The sequence below is a fragment of the Hippocampus comes genome, unplaced genomic scaffold, assembly GCF_001891065.2.
Source record: "Hippocampus comes isolate QL1 unplaced genomic scaffold, H_comes_QL1_v1.1 scaffold276, whole genome shotgun sequence".
NCBI lineage: Eukaryota > Metazoa > Chordata > Actinopteri > Syngnathiformes > Syngnathidae > Hippocampus > Hippocampus comes.
This window is the reverse complement of record NW_017805074.1, coordinates 403,190-419,432: the sequence shown is the minus strand read 5'-3', so window position 1 is coordinate 419,432 and position 16,243 is coordinate 403,190. Positions and strand designations below refer to the sequence as shown.

At 42.8% G+C, this 16,243-nt stretch overlaps 2 protein-coding genes across 5 annotated transcripts in view; one reads left to right on the top strand and one right to left on the bottom strand.

Annotated features, from left to right (window-relative positions):
- Nucleotides 1–664: 664 nt before the first annotated feature.
- slc33a1 (solute carrier family 33 member 1) lies at nt 665–4,600 on the bottom strand. 3 transcript variants are annotated; one of them, XM_019865015.1, is made up of 10 exons: nt 4,505–4,596; nt 4,341–4,383; nt 3,454–3,921; nt 3,207–3,360; nt 2,611–2,806; nt 2,335–2,534; nt 2,074–2,258; nt 1,883–2,000; nt 1,548–1,763; nt 665–1,232 (listed from the first exon to the last, which is right to left on the bottom strand). In XM_019865015.1, exons 3-10 carry the CDS (start codon nt 3,876–3,878, stop codon nt 1,056–1,058), a joined length of 1,671 nt encoding a protein of 556 aa, XP_019720574.1. In that variant the 5' UTR covers nt 3,879–3,921; nt 4,341–4,383; nt 4,505–4,596; the 3' UTR covers nt 665–1,055. The 3 variants fall into 3 exon arrangements, with proteins under 3 accessions (XP_019720574.1, XP_019720575.1, XP_019720576.1); XM_019865016.1 differs by lacking the exon at nt 4,341–4,383 and having other exon boundaries at nt 4,505–4,600; XM_019865017.1 differs by lacking the exons at nt 4,341–4,383; nt 4,505–4,596 and adding an exon at nt 4,005–4,133.
- Nucleotides 4,601–7,463: 2,863 nt separating this feature from the next.
- gmps (guanine monophosphate synthase) overlaps nt 7,464–16,243 on the top strand; it is a 10,489-nt gene continuing 1,709 nt past the window's right edge. Inside the window, exons 1-16 of one of the 2 annotated variants that reach the window (XM_019864975.1) lie at nt 7,464–7,590; nt 9,271–9,437; nt 9,942–10,056; nt 10,699–10,796; nt 11,146–11,249; nt 11,425–11,618; nt 12,227–12,392; nt 12,514–12,665; nt 12,819–12,992; nt 13,192–13,297; nt 13,712–13,827; nt 13,991–14,116; nt 14,687–14,802; nt 14,908–15,038; nt 15,604–15,776; nt 16,051–16,186. In XM_019864975.1, the coding sequence (XP_019720534.1) occupies nt 7,564–7,590; nt 9,271–9,437; nt 9,942–10,056; nt 10,699–10,796; nt 11,146–11,249; nt 11,425–11,618; nt 12,227–12,392; nt 12,514–12,665; nt 12,819–12,992; nt 13,192–13,297; nt 13,712–13,827; nt 13,991–14,116; nt 14,687–14,802; nt 14,908–15,038; nt 15,604–15,776; nt 16,051–16,152 (2,067 nt within the window). In that variant the 5' untranslated portion in view covers nt 7,464–7,563 and the 3' untranslated portion in view covers nt 16,153–16,186. Of the gene's footprint in view, nt 7,591–7,672; nt 8,386–9,270; nt 9,438–9,941; nt 10,057–10,698; nt 10,797–11,145; nt 11,250–11,424; nt 11,619–12,226; nt 12,393–12,513; nt 12,666–12,818; nt 12,993–13,191; nt 13,298–13,711; nt 13,828–13,990; nt 14,117–14,686; nt 14,803–14,907; nt 15,039–15,603; nt 15,777–16,050; nt 16,187–16,243 lie in introns of those variants that run through there. The other variant, XM_019864977.1, reaches the window with a different exon arrangement.

Sequence of the window (16,243 nt, the reverse complement as noted above, 5' to 3'; positions counted from 1 at the left end):
ACGACCTAAGATCGAAGCGCGTGCATTTTGAAAGACGAACGCTGCGGTGCCTCAGAGACAACTTTGCTAGCTTACCACCACTTTCTTCATCAGCGGTGCAAAATATCAGCCTAAACGTCTTCAAGTCTTCCCTTAAGTGACCGAGTAAAGTCAATGGACTCTATGACACATGCTGTGGTAATAATGTTAAGGAACTACGTTCGCTAAGTTTGTATCATTCGGGTACCCGTGTCAGTAAAATGTTAAAAATTGTATCGTCCAGTATAAGAGGCGCGCCCTGTGGAATATACTGTATTTGCATTTACGTCACCTACAAATTACATTAAAAAAATACGTTGATGTGACAGAACACTTTTTTGCATATAATTATATATTTTGTTTTTGAAACAATGAACAGTGAAAAATCAACACATTTTTACAGATTATCTCTTTATATTCAACAGCTCCGTCCCAATAAAAACAGGTGTAATTTCCCCATCCTAACAACCCTGCCCCAATAAAAACATCCAACCCTCTCCCATTCAACCATCCATTTTCTAATCCGCTTATCCTCGCAAGGCTCGCGGGCATGCTGGAGCCTATCCCAGCTGTCAGTAGGCGGGGGACACCCTGAACCGGTTGCCAGCCAATCGCAGGGCACACTTAGACAAAGAACCATTCGTGCTCACACTCACACCTAGGGACAATTTAAAGCGTTCCATTGACCTGTATGGTATATATATCTTTCATAAGTTTACTCCAAAGCACACAAGGAAACAATGTGATCCACCAACAACATTTAGCTGTTCCTTTCCTATCAGTTAATAAAGAATAACCAGTGGGTGGTCAGGCAGGTATATGATGCGTTGTTTCTGGATGGGTTATGTAAACAGTCTTGTCATGTGGTAGTGGGTCATTACTTGATGCTGTAACGAGCCAGCTCTGATTTGGTCATGCTGTTTCCGTCACCAAAGAAACAAAAGGCTTTGATGCGAAAAAAAAATTTTAAATAAAAAATAAAGTATCCAGCATTCAGATGTCTGTTTGCAGAGGGAAAACGAAACAAATGGACTGGTTCAGTCATAACCAGTGACGACTCGGCATCTCCACGCAGCTGGACTGTGCTCCTGCAGCTTCTTCATTTTCTGCCCTAACCACACCCACCAGGCAAAGCCGATCAGCACACACACCACTGACTCCACGTAGTAGCCATCCAGCGTTGTGACACAGGCTCCGCCCTCCTTGACGCACAGCTGGAAAAGAGGACTAGCGACACTCAGTGCTTTCTAACACATTCAATGCACTAGCAGAATTACTGACTAACTCATTTTTTCCCCTCACTATGAGTGGCACTTTTGTCTACTAATACACAATTAAACCTTACTGGTAAATGACAGTACTGTGCTGCACTACTACGCTCAACTAAGAGGCTTGCACAGGAAGCCTTCTGGACCGTACCGGTAGCATCACAATCCCCAATAATAGCTTTGCGTCACTAGTAATATGTAGTTTTGCACTATTGTGCAGAACAGTTCTACAATACTGGAAGGCAGAAGACACGCCCTTACCCCCACTGCCTCCGGTGAGGCACAAGTTTGCCCAACAGCGCCCTGACACTCCTTCCAGGTGAGGGAATCCACCAACCAAAGCGCAAGAGTGGAGGGCCAGTTCCCTCCCAGGTTAGTGACTGTGTTCAGCAGTGTCATGTAAGTGCCACCAATCAATGGGTCGCTCACTTTGGCGTTGAAAGCCATGCCGGCGACGTACATGCTGTACAAAGCTACCTGTGGGCAGGAAGATTCAGTTACTACCTCACCGGGCCACTACTGTGGAATAGCAAGCTCTGATGGAAATTTAAAAAAAAAAAAAAAAAAAGATAACGAGTATACAAGTAACAGATCACCTGATGCACTGCATAGCTAAGCAGCACAACGCCATAGTAGTAAACAGGGAAGCCTTCTTCTTGTCTCACGCTTGGGGTCCACGCAACAAGCAGAGCGAACTCCAGGCCAATGATTAACCTGCAATAACATAACACTTGACCAAAGCCGCAACACACGGACCGCTGTGCTTTGTGTGTGTGCTGGTTAGAACCTTAAAGGGAAGGCCTTGTAGAAGATATCCAACGGTCTGGGCCCCGCTGTGTATTTACTGATGAGCACCGGTAGAAGGATCTGCAGAGGCACCATGGGCACAGCCAGCAATGCCAACTGTGCCTTCGGAACGCCGGCCTCCACCAACTTCAGCCCAGTCACCGCATCGGCTGCGGAGAAGCCGATCTGAAACAAGCGTACGAAAGAGTAGCCTAAGTGGAGCTCTGGCAAAGGCAAATTCGTGTGTTGAAAGAGTGCTTACTTTGGCCGTGAGAAGCAGCGCGCAGTAGGTAAAGACCGCTGGCATATTGATGATCGTAAACAGCAACTTGTAGGTTTGGAAAACACCCTGGGTCTCCTCTGGATCTTTCCTCCTGCCTTCGCTTCGCTCATTCTCACTTTTTAAGATGGCCACCAGCGTTGTGGAAACCAGGAAAACCACTCCCCAGAAGAACAAGAAGTCTGCAGCCAAACAACAAACGTTAGATGTCGAAAATTAGAGCGGTGCGACATTCGGGGATGCGGGAAACCGACTTACTTGCCAAGGTGACAATTCCGGTCGGCTTGGGCTCTAGTCTGAGGTATTTGTTGCAGAAGTCGGCAGACTCCAGAGCCAAAAAGAGCACATTACCCAGGAAATAGCCAGCTGTCTGGCCCACCGAGTTGCATGTAGACGCATATCCTACATTCTCCCTGGATAGCATCGTCAGTGCCCAGCCATCTACAGCAATGTCCTGACGACGACAGCAGTAGAAGGTCTTTCAAAAAAGAACTACTGAACTTCTCATATGATTTAATTGTATTACATTAATTATGTTTTTTATTTATTTGCAGATGTTATGACTTCTGGTTAAAATTACATTTTATTGTTGTGTAGTATGACTGGCCATTTTTTTTAATCTTCTATTTTTATTCACTTTGCTTCTCAAAATCAAAAAATGTTTTTTTCTCCTTTCTATAAGTTTATTGTGTCTTTCTTTATTCGTCTAGTTGTTCCTTTTATTTCCCACTTTATTGTCATGACTCAAAGATTTATTCTTTCAGTACGTTTTTCAGTATGGTACTAGCATTATCATACACCTAAACCATACGTATTGAATATGCCTGACCATCATGACACTTATAGATGCCTACCTGTGTGGCTGCTAGAAAGGCAAGCATAAAGAAGACTGATGTCAATGCGACCACATTGGGGCCTCCCTCACTCTGCAGCAGCGAGTCAACTCTTACAGAAAGGTAGAGCATGAAGAGGCCCAACAAGTACTGCGTGGGTACCAGCCAGGATTTTCTATAGAGACATGAGAAGAAACGGAGAAGCTCAACTCGTATAAACAAAGCTTACAGTGATTGTACAAACAAAGCTCACAAAGTTTCATCTTACCTTCTACCAAACTTGTTCCAGTAGAGCGCATCCACCAGCGGGGCCCATAAAAGCTTGAGACTAAATGGCCAAAAAACAAAGCTAAAGACCGCTTGGTCCTTGTAGCTGACATTCTTACTCTGTAGGATCAACGGAATGCTGCCAGCCAGTCCAAGGGGAATGCCTTGCAGCACATAGAGGAAGAGAAGAAGCAATACGTTCCCCAACTCGGTCCGAATACCCCGGTGGACTCTGAGATGTATCCTGTCCTCAGAGTCTGACTCTACAATTGGGCTGTCCAGTTGCCTATCTACTACCATTTCAGAGATGAACATCTCTGTCCTCTCGGTGTCCTTCGGGCTTTCAGAATGGGGGAGGCCCACAACTACCTTCTTTCTCTGCCGCCCATTCTTTTGTGTAATTACATTGTGATTACAGTGTTCCATGGTAGCGACGGGGGCATCCAAGGGTGCAGTGCACTCAGCAAATCTGAAAAAATATATACATAAATAAATCGCTCGACTTGACTTTAAAAAAAAAAAAAAAAAAAGCAAACAAGTTAAATGACTCAATTGTGTCTCTGTCTAGCTCTGGTGCAAATAAGGCTGGTGAAATGGGCGGTGAGCCAACACTAGAGCAGTATGCATTTCCTCATTTAAATGATATTGTGTGAATAGACTTCTTTTAAAACTGTGCGAGGATAACAGAGAGAATTTTGCACATAAAAAAACAAATATGCTGGCGAAAAAATTGTGTCGTCACCCAGAAGCAAAAAAAAAAATCACACTTAATACAAGTAATACTTTAAATTCCATACACGCTTCAATCATGAAAGTCAGTTCTTGAAGGGATGCAAATACGAAGGGCAATCATGAGAAGAAAAGTAAATCATATGCCAGCATGCATACCTGATTGTGATGACGGCGAAATAAGCGGCATGCTAATCATAAACTAAAACAAAAACAGCACACAAGAGTAACCAAATTACACATAATGGCTAAAAGTGAATTTGTTGGTCGTCGGAAATGTGACAAAACAAAGCCAGCAACACACGAAACACTGGAAAGCCTACCGTAGAGGTTTGACAAGTCACATTAGAGAATATTTAACAACACGGACGTCAGAGGCATGAGGAAGTATGCTTGTGTGCAACGTTCAAATGTGTCCGAGTCACTACAGCTGACGTGTCAAAATCGAACTGAATTCTTGCTTCCGTTCGAGTTGCTGCCTATTACAATATCACGATTGTAAAACTGTCGTGAGGGTGTTGCGCATTTGGGTAACCGTTGTAGTAAATCAAGCTCAACGTTGCTTTTGACTTTCGCATTTGTTTCTGTTTCTTTGTTATGGGAGTGGGCCTTTATTAAGCGCGGGCCTGGTGATTGGTGGTTGTGATGTCATCAAAGTTTGGCGAAAGAGCAAAGGGACATTTAAAGCTTGAACGTTGCCTCAAGGCAGCCAGTTGAACATCTCTTAAATAAACGTATTTCTTCCTACTCTAACTAGTGAATCATTGCAACACTTTTGCTGCATTAGATAAGAACATGAATCATCAGTTAACATAGTTTACCAATTTGACCGCTTCAAGACTCAAAATCTTCATGATGAAAAACGTCATTCGTATCAGTCTTCAGCTCTACTGCATCCTCCTCGGCTGACAGTAACGCTACTGTGACTGGCAAGAGTGTCTGGCACTTCACTATTGCCGGACACGCATATTTGCTGCCACACTGACAAAGGTGGAAGGTTTTGATCGGGCCGCGCGGGGCCCTCATAGGACACGTGCCGAACAGTTCTGAGTTCTAGTGTTCAAATGTTCAAATGTTGGCAGGGGAAGAACAAAACTCCACACAGGTTCCTCCCTGGCTTGCATGGGTTTTCCTCCGGGAATGTCCTCGACATTGAATCTTTCAGGAAAATAACATAATTGGAGCATAGTTGAAGAAATAGATACAATGTGGGCCCAAGGTGAGATTGCCGCTATTTATACAAAAACAACAAAATGTTAATTTAATCATTTGAACTTTTGAACCACATAAAAGTGTGACTTATGTTCTCCTCACAACAACAAAAATACGACCTTGCAAAAAAGACACAGATTGTAGACCCTAAGAAATTGCGAGTCGAGTCAAGGGAATTTGTGACTGCTCATATTCTTTCACAACTCTTAGAGTCTTGTCTCTGTCCAGTATAAAATCACCACAGGTTGATCTCTTCGCAGAAGCGTTCTCTGCGAAGCGTGTCTGCGATCGAAAGGCCTTTTTGCAAAGCACACAATACAGCCATCACACTTTTCAAGTCGAAGGTAATGACTGGCAGCATGCTCTGCCTTGTGGTTGCTTTGAATGCATGTGATGCTGCTTATCACCACAGATGGCATGTGACATGTCGCAGGCATATTTGAAGATCAGCATGTGATGAGAACAGGCTTGACCATATCCATGTGTCTTTGTCAGTTTTGCCTTTTACTTAGTCAGTGCGACATTTTTGGGGGTAGTGGGGTGTTTTCTCATGCCCACTGTTAATATCCCTTCTGTTGTGTCGAGGATGAAAAATGTACCCTTTTGAAAATACATGAAAATATTTGGGGAAATAAATAGAATAAAACCCATTTTGTTGCCCTCATTGTTTTCCGTTTATTTTTTAGAATATAAACAGTATCTTTTTAATAACATTTATTGTACTTTGCGTTATTGTATTTCAGGGAATCAGAGTGGGCAGATTGTTGATGTATTGGTCCGCACATCTGCCTCACACTTCTGTGGTTCGGTGTTATAAATAAATAAGAATGTATTGTAGTTTATTTGACAAGTGTCCATCAGAAATGCCCCTCCGCTGCTCCAACCTCAGCCCAAAAACTGTGTTGTCACTGTTCACACAATTTTAACACTGTTATTCAGTTAGACTCTACAACTGAATGTCACTCATGTGCTCGAATTTATATCTTCCCTGTGAAATTCCAATTCCACTCGGCCGGACTTCTGATTTAACTGAGAGCATGTGACAACTGACTACTACAATTACAGTGTGGTTGTTTAAGACAAGGTAACCATGGATACCGAAAGTATCCTATGCTTTGAATTCCATTTTACTCAAAAGTTATGCTGTTCTTATAATTATGCTCTATTTGGCCTGACACACTGAGATATATTGATTAAACAATGTTTATTGTGGTTGTAGTTTAAAGTGGTCTATAACTGCACGCCATCCTACTGAAAGCTCTTTCTAATATACTCGCTCACATTACAACATGAGATATCAATTACAGCACACCCATCAGTTTTCCATTCCATGGGCAACTCCAGAGTGAAGGAGAGTCCAACTCCTTTCAAGAGGACTTTTACCAAAGCTGTGGTTCGAGGTGAGTCCGATTATAAAGATGACCTTGACCTTATATCTAGTTGAAACTTCTTGACCCCGCACATCAGGGTCCTTCCCTGTCCTGACCCTGGAGCCAGTTACTGTGGCCGGGGATCGGACCACCAAGGCCTTTGGCCGCCACCTAGCCAGCTACAATGCACCTGACCCCCTTGGCTCCTCCCACAAGTGGTGACCCTATGGGAAGGGGGATCCTCATTGCCCTTACAGGTTGAGCCCAGCCAGGCCCCATGGGTGCAGGCCCAGCCACCAACAAGCCCCATCTCCAGAGGCAGGCCTGTGTACTATGCACGAGTTGACAACTGTGTGCTACTAGTCCTACTGATGACATAAAATTCTACCTATTGACATTATACTATCAGACGAATCAGCACACAAGTAGAACAACTCATAGATAAGCCATAAACTCATGGTTATCTAATAAATTCTCAAACACTTTAAGCACAGAAGCACACAAACACGTTCATTTTGGCCACAATTAAATGAATCCTCAGTAGAAAAGAGACGGGGAGATGCTGACACTCCACTTTACAGCAAGAAGCCAGTGTATTTGTGTTTTGCCCCAGTCAAACCAACGAGTCTGTCTCTCTCTCTCTCTCTCTCTCTCTCTCTCTCTCTCTCTCTCTCTCTCTCTCTCTCTCTCGCTCTCTCTCTCAGTGCCTCTTGTCTGTCTCTCGCCCTCCCTCCCTCCCACACACCGAGGACAGCAAGGCGAAAGCGGAGCGCTCATTCCACCACACAACAGTCCCCTCCATGGCTATGTGCAACGGAGACAGCAAGGTCGGTGGAGCCGGTAGCAGCAGGAAAAGCAGCAGCCGCCGCCGCTGTTGCTGTGACATTACTCGCTCTTGCGTTGTGGTTTCACCACTTTCGCTTTTACTTACGGCCTTGTATTGATTTGCGTGGAAAGTTGGGAGAACATGTTTGTTAACATCAGGATTGTGCACGGCGCCCGGTGCCTGTTGCCGCTTTACGTGAACCTGTCGCTAAAGCCGAGGGTCGTCTATTAACCGAGGTTGAACACGCGTGGATCTTTGATAACGTTGACCACTAATAACGCTTAGTTTGCTGTAACGCTGGACCCTCACCATATGAAGTCACCGCGTGGGTTTAGCATAGCCCCGCTAACTTAGCTGAGCTTCTTCCAGTACGTGCTAACATGCTAAATGCTCATTCCTGTTTATTTTGACCGTCCACTAGGATTCGACACTGGCACAGTTTGTCAGCGTCACCAGCTAAATTGATACAATTGTACTTTTGCCATCGGTAGATCATGAAAAGGCATTGCTTCTCTTTTTTGATAGTTTGGAGTGATATTAAACGTTTGGCTTGCTAATTTAGTTCTTTCGAGCACTCACCGTCACAAACTTGGAGCAGTAATAGCGTCGGGTCTTGACAGTTTGCTAACATCTTTTTCGGACTTGATAGATGTAAATACTTCTTAATTGCCGTAATATTAGTATTAATAATAATCTGAGTATCCCTGTCCAAGTGAGCCACCCCGTAACGTTATTGACGATGTTGTTTGGAGGGGCACTTCACTGATGTGAACGAACCGAGCGTAGTATGAACCACGTGAGTTCATGTTACTTTACTGTTATCGCTCATGTCATTTTTTCATCATCGAATTTTTGGTTAGTATGTTATTTATACAGCCACACGGGCGTATTTTTTATGGACACTGCGAATCGTTCCTCGCATCTAATCGTTTGTTATCTGTGTTTCCCAAACATTGCCGGCTGGAGACCCATATTAGAAGTGTTCCCTCCCCGGGACACATCGTTAATACATCAGTTATCGTCATAGTATTGACATTTGAGTCGAGCTTTTTTTTAATTACCCCACACACGGCCGCCATTTTGAGTAAATATTAGGACCAGTACACGTTTTACAGATAGTTTAATTTGTGAGGAATTATGCCCATTTGTATTTTACTCTGTTTTCGGAGTTGGAAGTGGTTCTGAGATAGATTAAACCGCATGCGAAGGAAAAAGAATTATACTAAATACAGTATTATGTTTGGCAATTTTTGAGGGAATTTATTTGGTGAATGGGTATCTTTAGCTTAATGATAGAAAAGTGACAGTAAAACATAGTTAGACATTGTGATGAGAGATCTTTACCATCTTGACTGAATTATTTTGACCAAAAATTCAAACGATTTATTCCCACTCTCAATGAATGCATATTCCCAAAGTTCCAACATAAATTCGTGACATCCTCTCACTCATATGAGTTGCATGTGATTCTCCTAATAAGCAGAATGGCTTCGGTGCATTTATTGAGACCTGGTCAGTCACATGCCATTTATAAGGACAAGCTTAACTACGGCAGGTCAAATTACTCTGGTTAGAGTGGAAAGTAGAAACGGATCTCAGTTGAGTCAAGAAGTGACTTACCAATAATTAAGACTTGTCTTTCATGGACAAATGTGACTTTGATTGTGACTCTTGGCTGCAGATTGGCATCGTGGAGCAGAATGGGTCATGTGAGGGAGCCGTGGCCATCCTGGATGCTGGCGCCCAGTATGGCAAGGTCATTGACAGACGTGTGCGGGAGCTGTGTGTGCGCTCAGAGATCCTCCCATTAGAGACACCGGCCTTTGCTATTAGGGAACAAGGTTACAGGTGAATAGATAAAGCATTTCACTTAATTTTCCATCAAGGATTGCGTCTGTCTGTCTCTCTATCTACAGTATCATTCACTGTGATGTGTTGGGTTTTTGATTGTATAGTGGAACATCCAAGATTGAGAATTTCCCCATAGAATCATGACTATGACTAATCTCTAATCTAATGTGGTCAAACGTTTGCCTTTATTACAATCTTTATTCTTGAGACATTTTTTTAATAGAATTAAACCACAGAGCAAAATAAGTTAACCACAAAAACAATAAAATATTCTCAACTGTTTTTAATTTAATAGCACATCATACTCCTTTCAATGCAGGTCTGCTTATTTCACACAACCTTCAGTGTGGGTATACTTCTCGTTTTTCCTCCCTTGTTGAGTCTGGTTCATCTTTTGGAATATATATTTTAAAAAAAGCCACAATAAATTGCTTTTAGGGTTCCCCTGTAATTCTGTTGCTCTGCCAGTCTTTTGTGTACTAATGTTCTTTTTTTTTCTAGGGCAATCATCATTTCAGGGGGCCCTGCTTCTGTGTATGCAGAGGATGCACCATGGTTTGACCCTGCTATATTTACCATAGGAAAGCCTGTCCTGGGGATTTGCTATGGAATGCAGGTACATGCTGTACAAGTCTTTTTTTAAGGCTATTACATGATTTGTGATCCTCTTTTCCAATAAGACAACAGTTCGTAAAGCTTTATACACCAAATACCACTTAAAAAGTACTTAGGTCTCCAGGTATCACCATCATGACCAACATGAAGCACTTTCAACTTTAATGCCATGCTTAAATTTAGAAAATACATGAAAAAGTGTGTATGTATGATATAATTTCTTAAAGGTTAAATGTAAATGTATTGAACTTGAAGTTAAATACAACTGAACTGTACTCAGGCGGCGATTCTTTCACATACCACTAGAGGGAACCTGCATACCACTAGTTGTATGCCTACCACACTGAGAATCACTGTCTGAAGGCATTTATTCATCCAAGGAATTATCACTTTGAGGATCTGAGTAGCTTCCGCTTCACCATGATTTCCTGGCTGCTGTTCAGCTCTCTTGGGCCAGCTGTGATTTCATCTTGCTTCAAGGGCACATTGAGACTAACTGAGGGAGGTAAAAGCATCGTTAGGCCTCTTTTCCAGGGAGCTTGTAGGTCTAAAGCATCTGTTCTCAAGTATATTTCTCTATACTGCATTCTATTGTCGCATGAAATGAAATTTTTAAAAACATTTTCTTCTGTTTCATTTCTAGATGATGAACAAAGTTTTTGGTGGCACAGTTCACAAAAAGTGTGTAAGAGAAGATGGGGTGTTCAGTATTGGAGTGGACAACACCTGCTCACTCTTCAGGTAATCTTTCTTACACTTTTCCTTGTTGTCATCTTTTACAAACCAGTTGGTGATAGGGTAGTGCAGGAGGTGGGTGTCCAAACGTTTTCTTTCAAGTGCCAAATACAAGAGGGGGAAGGAAGATTTAAGCGCCACTTTGGCATTCTTAACCTTTTAATTTAACGTGACAAAATGAATTCCCTCACAGTCATAGCGGTAGTAGTTGGTGGCGTCGCGCCCGCGGCAACACATACACCATGAATGAGTTGATCTTCGGTGCGTTGTGCAAAGTACGGTGTGAAAATGCCTTTCGACTGACACTTTTCATTAAAAGTTGACAGTCTGTAGCTGTTTGTGTTTATCTAACCAGAGGCCTTCAGAAGGAGGAGGTGGTTCTGCTGACCCATGGAGACAGTGTGGATAAAGTGGCTGATGGCTTTAAAGTGGTGGCCCAATCAGGAAACATCATTGCTGGTGAGTGTTGAATGCATACTTCATCTACATTTGATCAAATTTTCACAAATGCTCCTGTTTCAAATAACAAACTGACAATGTTACAGTCAAGAAAGGGGTGAATATTACATTGTAGTGCTTATGTTATTTGATAAGGGTTTTTTTGCTCAGCCTCTGCATCTCTTTGGTATACCAGGTATTGCCAATGAGCAGAAGAAGCTCTACGGAACTCAATTTCACCCAGAGGTTGACTTGACAGAGCGTGGCATGGAGATGCTTCGCAACTTCCTCTTTGAGATTGCAGGATGCACGAGTAATTTTACTGTCCAGAACCGCCAGCAGGCCTGCATCAATGACATCATAGAAAAAGTTGGCAAGTCCAAAGTGTTGGTAAGCGTAACATTGTAACAAGTCATATTTTGCAGTGCAATTTTCTGTTCAGAATGGTTAAAAAAAAAAAGAGAGAGAGAGAAATGAAAAATCCATCCAGTCGCTGCGAAGGTGCGTATTTACGCATGGGCGTGTGTATGTGCAAGGTCACTACTGAGGAAGTGTTGATCGCATCAGTCGAGGCAATTAAACACTCAAATGAAACCGTTCTGTCTGAAAAGTGCCTGTCGACTTCCTAAGTGCCTTTATAAACTAGGCTTCATCTCAGCGGAATGTGAAGGTGATGAGAGTGGCTCATAACGTTATATTTAAAGAGTAGCCTCACTATTCAGACAAGTATGTCATCAGAGATGCTGTCGGCTTCATAAATGTAAAATCAAATTCATTGATTGATTGTTATGCCACATTGAGTCATAACTCGTCTTTTTATTTCTTTATTATTTTGCAATTTCAGTCCAAATACAACAGGCGAAGGAGCAAAGTGTCTTTCCAGCTTCACTTCTTTTGACGTTGTGTGCGCGTGCATGCGTGCGTGCGTGCAGGATAAACTGTTTGATGTCGGAGTGACTTCTTCACAGTAGTGACCTGGTCTACAATGATTGCTGCAGGTGCTGTTGAGTGGTGGCGTTGACTCAACTGTGTGCACAGCCCTCCTCAACAAAGCTCTGAACCAGGACCAAGTGATTGCGGTTCACATTGACAATGGCTTCATGAGGAAGAGAGAGAGCCAGAGCGTAGAGGAGGCCCTCACCAAATTAGGCATCAAACTTAAAGGTGGGTGTGGTCTGACTGATGGAACATGTTTATTTCGTCTCATATGTCAAATACTGTGTGGTCTTTGTATAATCGAATCCTATTTTTGGGTTTTCCACCTTTACTCTGCCGAAATATTCAGTGGTGAACGCCTCACACACATTCTACAATGGGACAACAACACTTCCCATCTCGGAGGAGGACAGGACTCCTCGGAAACGGATCAGTAAGACCTTGAATATGACCACCAACCCCGAAGAGAAAAGGAAAATAATTGGGGATACGTTTGTCAAGGTCGGTTCACCTCACCAAGTTCATCTCTTTTACGTTCACTTTCATCTTAATGCTGTCAATCATGTGTATGGCGTCTTTGTTTTGGACTTCTTGCTTTAAATTGTTCTTTGGTTGATCCTTCTATGACATTTTGCGGATCATATCGTTTTGCAGGTGGCAAACGAGGTGATCGGAGAGATGGATCTCAAACCAGACGAGGTTCTCTTAGCTCAGGGTACCCTGAGACCCGATCTAATTGAAAGCGCGTCTCATCTTGCCAGTGGCAAGGCAGAGGTCATCAAAACACACCACAATGACACCGAGCTCATCCGCAAACTCAGAGATGAGGTACTTCAGAGGCAGAAATTGTGTATCGATAATTCAAACATAAAAAAAAAAAAAATGCATATATTGAGTTTCTCGATAGTTATTTATGAGGGAGAATGTGATGCAAGAGTCATTACAATGGAGCTTTCTGTTGACCCTGCAAACCTAAGCGTGTTTGTTTTTGTTAAAATGCTGATTGTACTGGTTTGTGATGCTCCAGGGAAAAGTTATCGAACCGTTGAAAGATTTCCATAAAGATGAGGTTCGAGCGCTCGGGAGAGAATTAGGCCTGCCAGAGGAGATAGTCTCGCGATACCCTTTCCCTGGTAAGTACACACACACACACACCCACGTTTGATTTGACTGGTTTTACAAATATGTTTACAGGGCCTTACAGGAGAGCAGTCCTAGACATCGTTTTGAAAGAACGCAATGCAATGAAACACTTGAACCGCATTACTTCCATTTTTTTCACATTGGATTCATATTTATGGCCTACGGTGCTTTTCACACAAATATTTACAGTAATTATGACTAAACTACTATGTTACCGTAGGTTAGTTAATTGCATACAAATTCAGGTTACACCCCCACTACATGAGCCGAACTTAGCCATGAACCGCTCGACCCTGTACAAGAGATTTGCATGAACAAACAAGTCTGAAAGTGATTGACTGATACTGTATGTCAGCTTTTCTGGTTTCTTTGCATGGCGGTCTCATTCTCTTCACCTCATATAGGTCCTGGCCTGTCCATCAGAGTTATTTGTGCAGAGGAGCCGTACATCTGTAAAGACTTTGCCGAAACCAACAACATCCTCAAAATTGTCACAGACTTTTCTGCTAGCGTCAAAAAGGTCAGTGTTTTGGTCCAATCGATTTTCCTACTATAACCGAACATCAATAGAATGGTAAGACCACAAAATATTTGCCATGTTAAAAATCAAACACGGCATGCCCCGGGTCTCAACTGTTAAGAGATGGTAGTTTTCAGGGATGTTCTGTCTCTCTCATCTTCAGCCACATGCCTTGCTGCAGAGAGTCAAGTCGTGCATATCAGACGAGGAGGAAGAGAAGCTCATGCAGATCACCAGCCTTCATTCACTTAATGCCTTCCTGCTGCCCATCAAAACTGTTGGCGTCCAGGTGATCGGTTTGTCATTTGTTTGGTCACATCCAGGTGCTTTTTGGTTAAGTTTGGGTTTGCTCATCGCCTCTTGTTGTTTATCATTTAGTGGCTAACCAGTTCTCTCACACACACACACACACACACACACACACACACACACACACACACACACACACACAGTTCCTCTAATGTTTATGCATTTGGTCCCCTCCTTCCATCTGGAAGACTTGGAGAGGTGTGGTTCACATTTTGTATATCCAAAGGAGTGGAAATTGTGCTCAAGTATTAAAATGTGGTCAAAAACATATTATCCTGCCCTCAAAAGTGCCTTTTCGCATTGCTGAAAGAACCATTCCCTCGGCTGCCACTTTTTTGGGGCTTGTTTTTCTTTTTATTTCCTGTTTTCTCACTCAAGTTTTTATTTTAGTCTTAACCTCATAACTGTGGTGGAGACAGTAGACAAACATTGTAAAGTTCAACTGATCCGTCCTTTTTTCCGTGTACACATGCCTAGGGGTGTTCCCCCGTGAACGTTTTAGTTGTATTTATTCCTGTTTACGCACTAAATAAGAGATTTTCTCATCCAGGGAGATTGCCGCTCTTACAGTTATGTGTGTGGCATCACAAGCAAAGAATCACCTCATTGGGAATCTCTGATGTTCCTGGCCAGACTCATCCCTCGCATGTGCCATAGCATTAATAGGTAACACACAATGCTACTGTCTAAGTTTCTTATTTGATTGCATTCTGTGACAAGTGGCGCAGTCATACCTCCACCATGGTTTTTATGACTCCCTCCCCCTTTCAGAGTTGTCTATGTATTTGGGCCTCACGTGAAGGAGCCACCAATAGACATCACTCCGACTTTCCTGACCACAGGCGTTCTAGGCACCCTTAGACAGGCTGACTTTGTCGCTCATTCTATCCTCAGAGAGTCTGGTGAGTGTCTTTGGTTTGAATAGAAGTTTGAACGTGGGGGAGAGGGTGTGGGGGACGGAATATTTAAAGATGCCCAATCTGATGATTGCAATATCCATCCATTTTCCAAATCAATCAAAAATAACCAGGATGAGTTTTATTTCCATAATCACCCAGCCCTTTAGGATTCTATTGAAAGTACATGTACAGGATGTACAGTACCTACCTGAAGAATGCGTGGGGAGCCGCACAAGTTTGCCTTCGGCGAGTCACATAGCTTGACTTGCTGCATATTTGCATTCACAAGGGGAATCTCTCATGGCTACACAAGCAAACAAGTAACCTGAAAAAATGTTGGCCTGTTATTTCGGGTCGTTATTTTAGCATCAGTTATTTCAGACATTGTTTAATTGTGTATGTGCTAAGCAAACGTAATTTTTATTCTTTGTCATATATAAATGTAACTTTGGGCTGGGCGATATGACTAAAAAGTATATCACGATATAAGTATTTCATATTGCTCGATTATATATTAAAAAAAAAAAATTGAAAGAATTTTTGAAGAAGCTTTGCCTTCTCCTGTCAGGATACTCTGGAAAGATCAGCCAGATGCCAATCATCCTGACGCCCTTGCACTTTGATCGCGACCCATTGCAAAAGCAGCCATCTTGCCGACGGTCTGTCGTGGTCCGCACGTTTATCACCAGCGACTTCATGACCGGCATCCCTGCCACGCCGGGGAACCAAATCCCGGAGGAGGTACGACAAGGTTCAGGGCTCCAAACAGGGGCAGAAATTACTAGCAAAAGTGTTAGAGTAAATTGTAGCGGTTTTGGGTTTAATATTTTATAACGCGCATGGATCAGCAACACATACAAATAGCATTCAACAATCCTCATAGGCATATTGTCTCTGATCTTTGGCAATGACAACTACTACTGGGGTTTATTCAGCATTGTTTTAACCAGAATGTTATTGTTGCAGGCTATTTACAATGCATATCCGGTGTCACATCAACATCTGTTTCCCCCAGGTGGTGCTCAAGATGGTCAATGAGATCAGAAAGATCCCAGGCATCTCCAGAGTCATGTACGACTTGACCTCCAAGCCACCTGGCACCACAGAGTGGGAATAAAAAAAAAAAAAAGATGTAACATGGCAGTGATAGGAGACACACCAACACACACACACACACACACACACACACACACACACACACACCCACC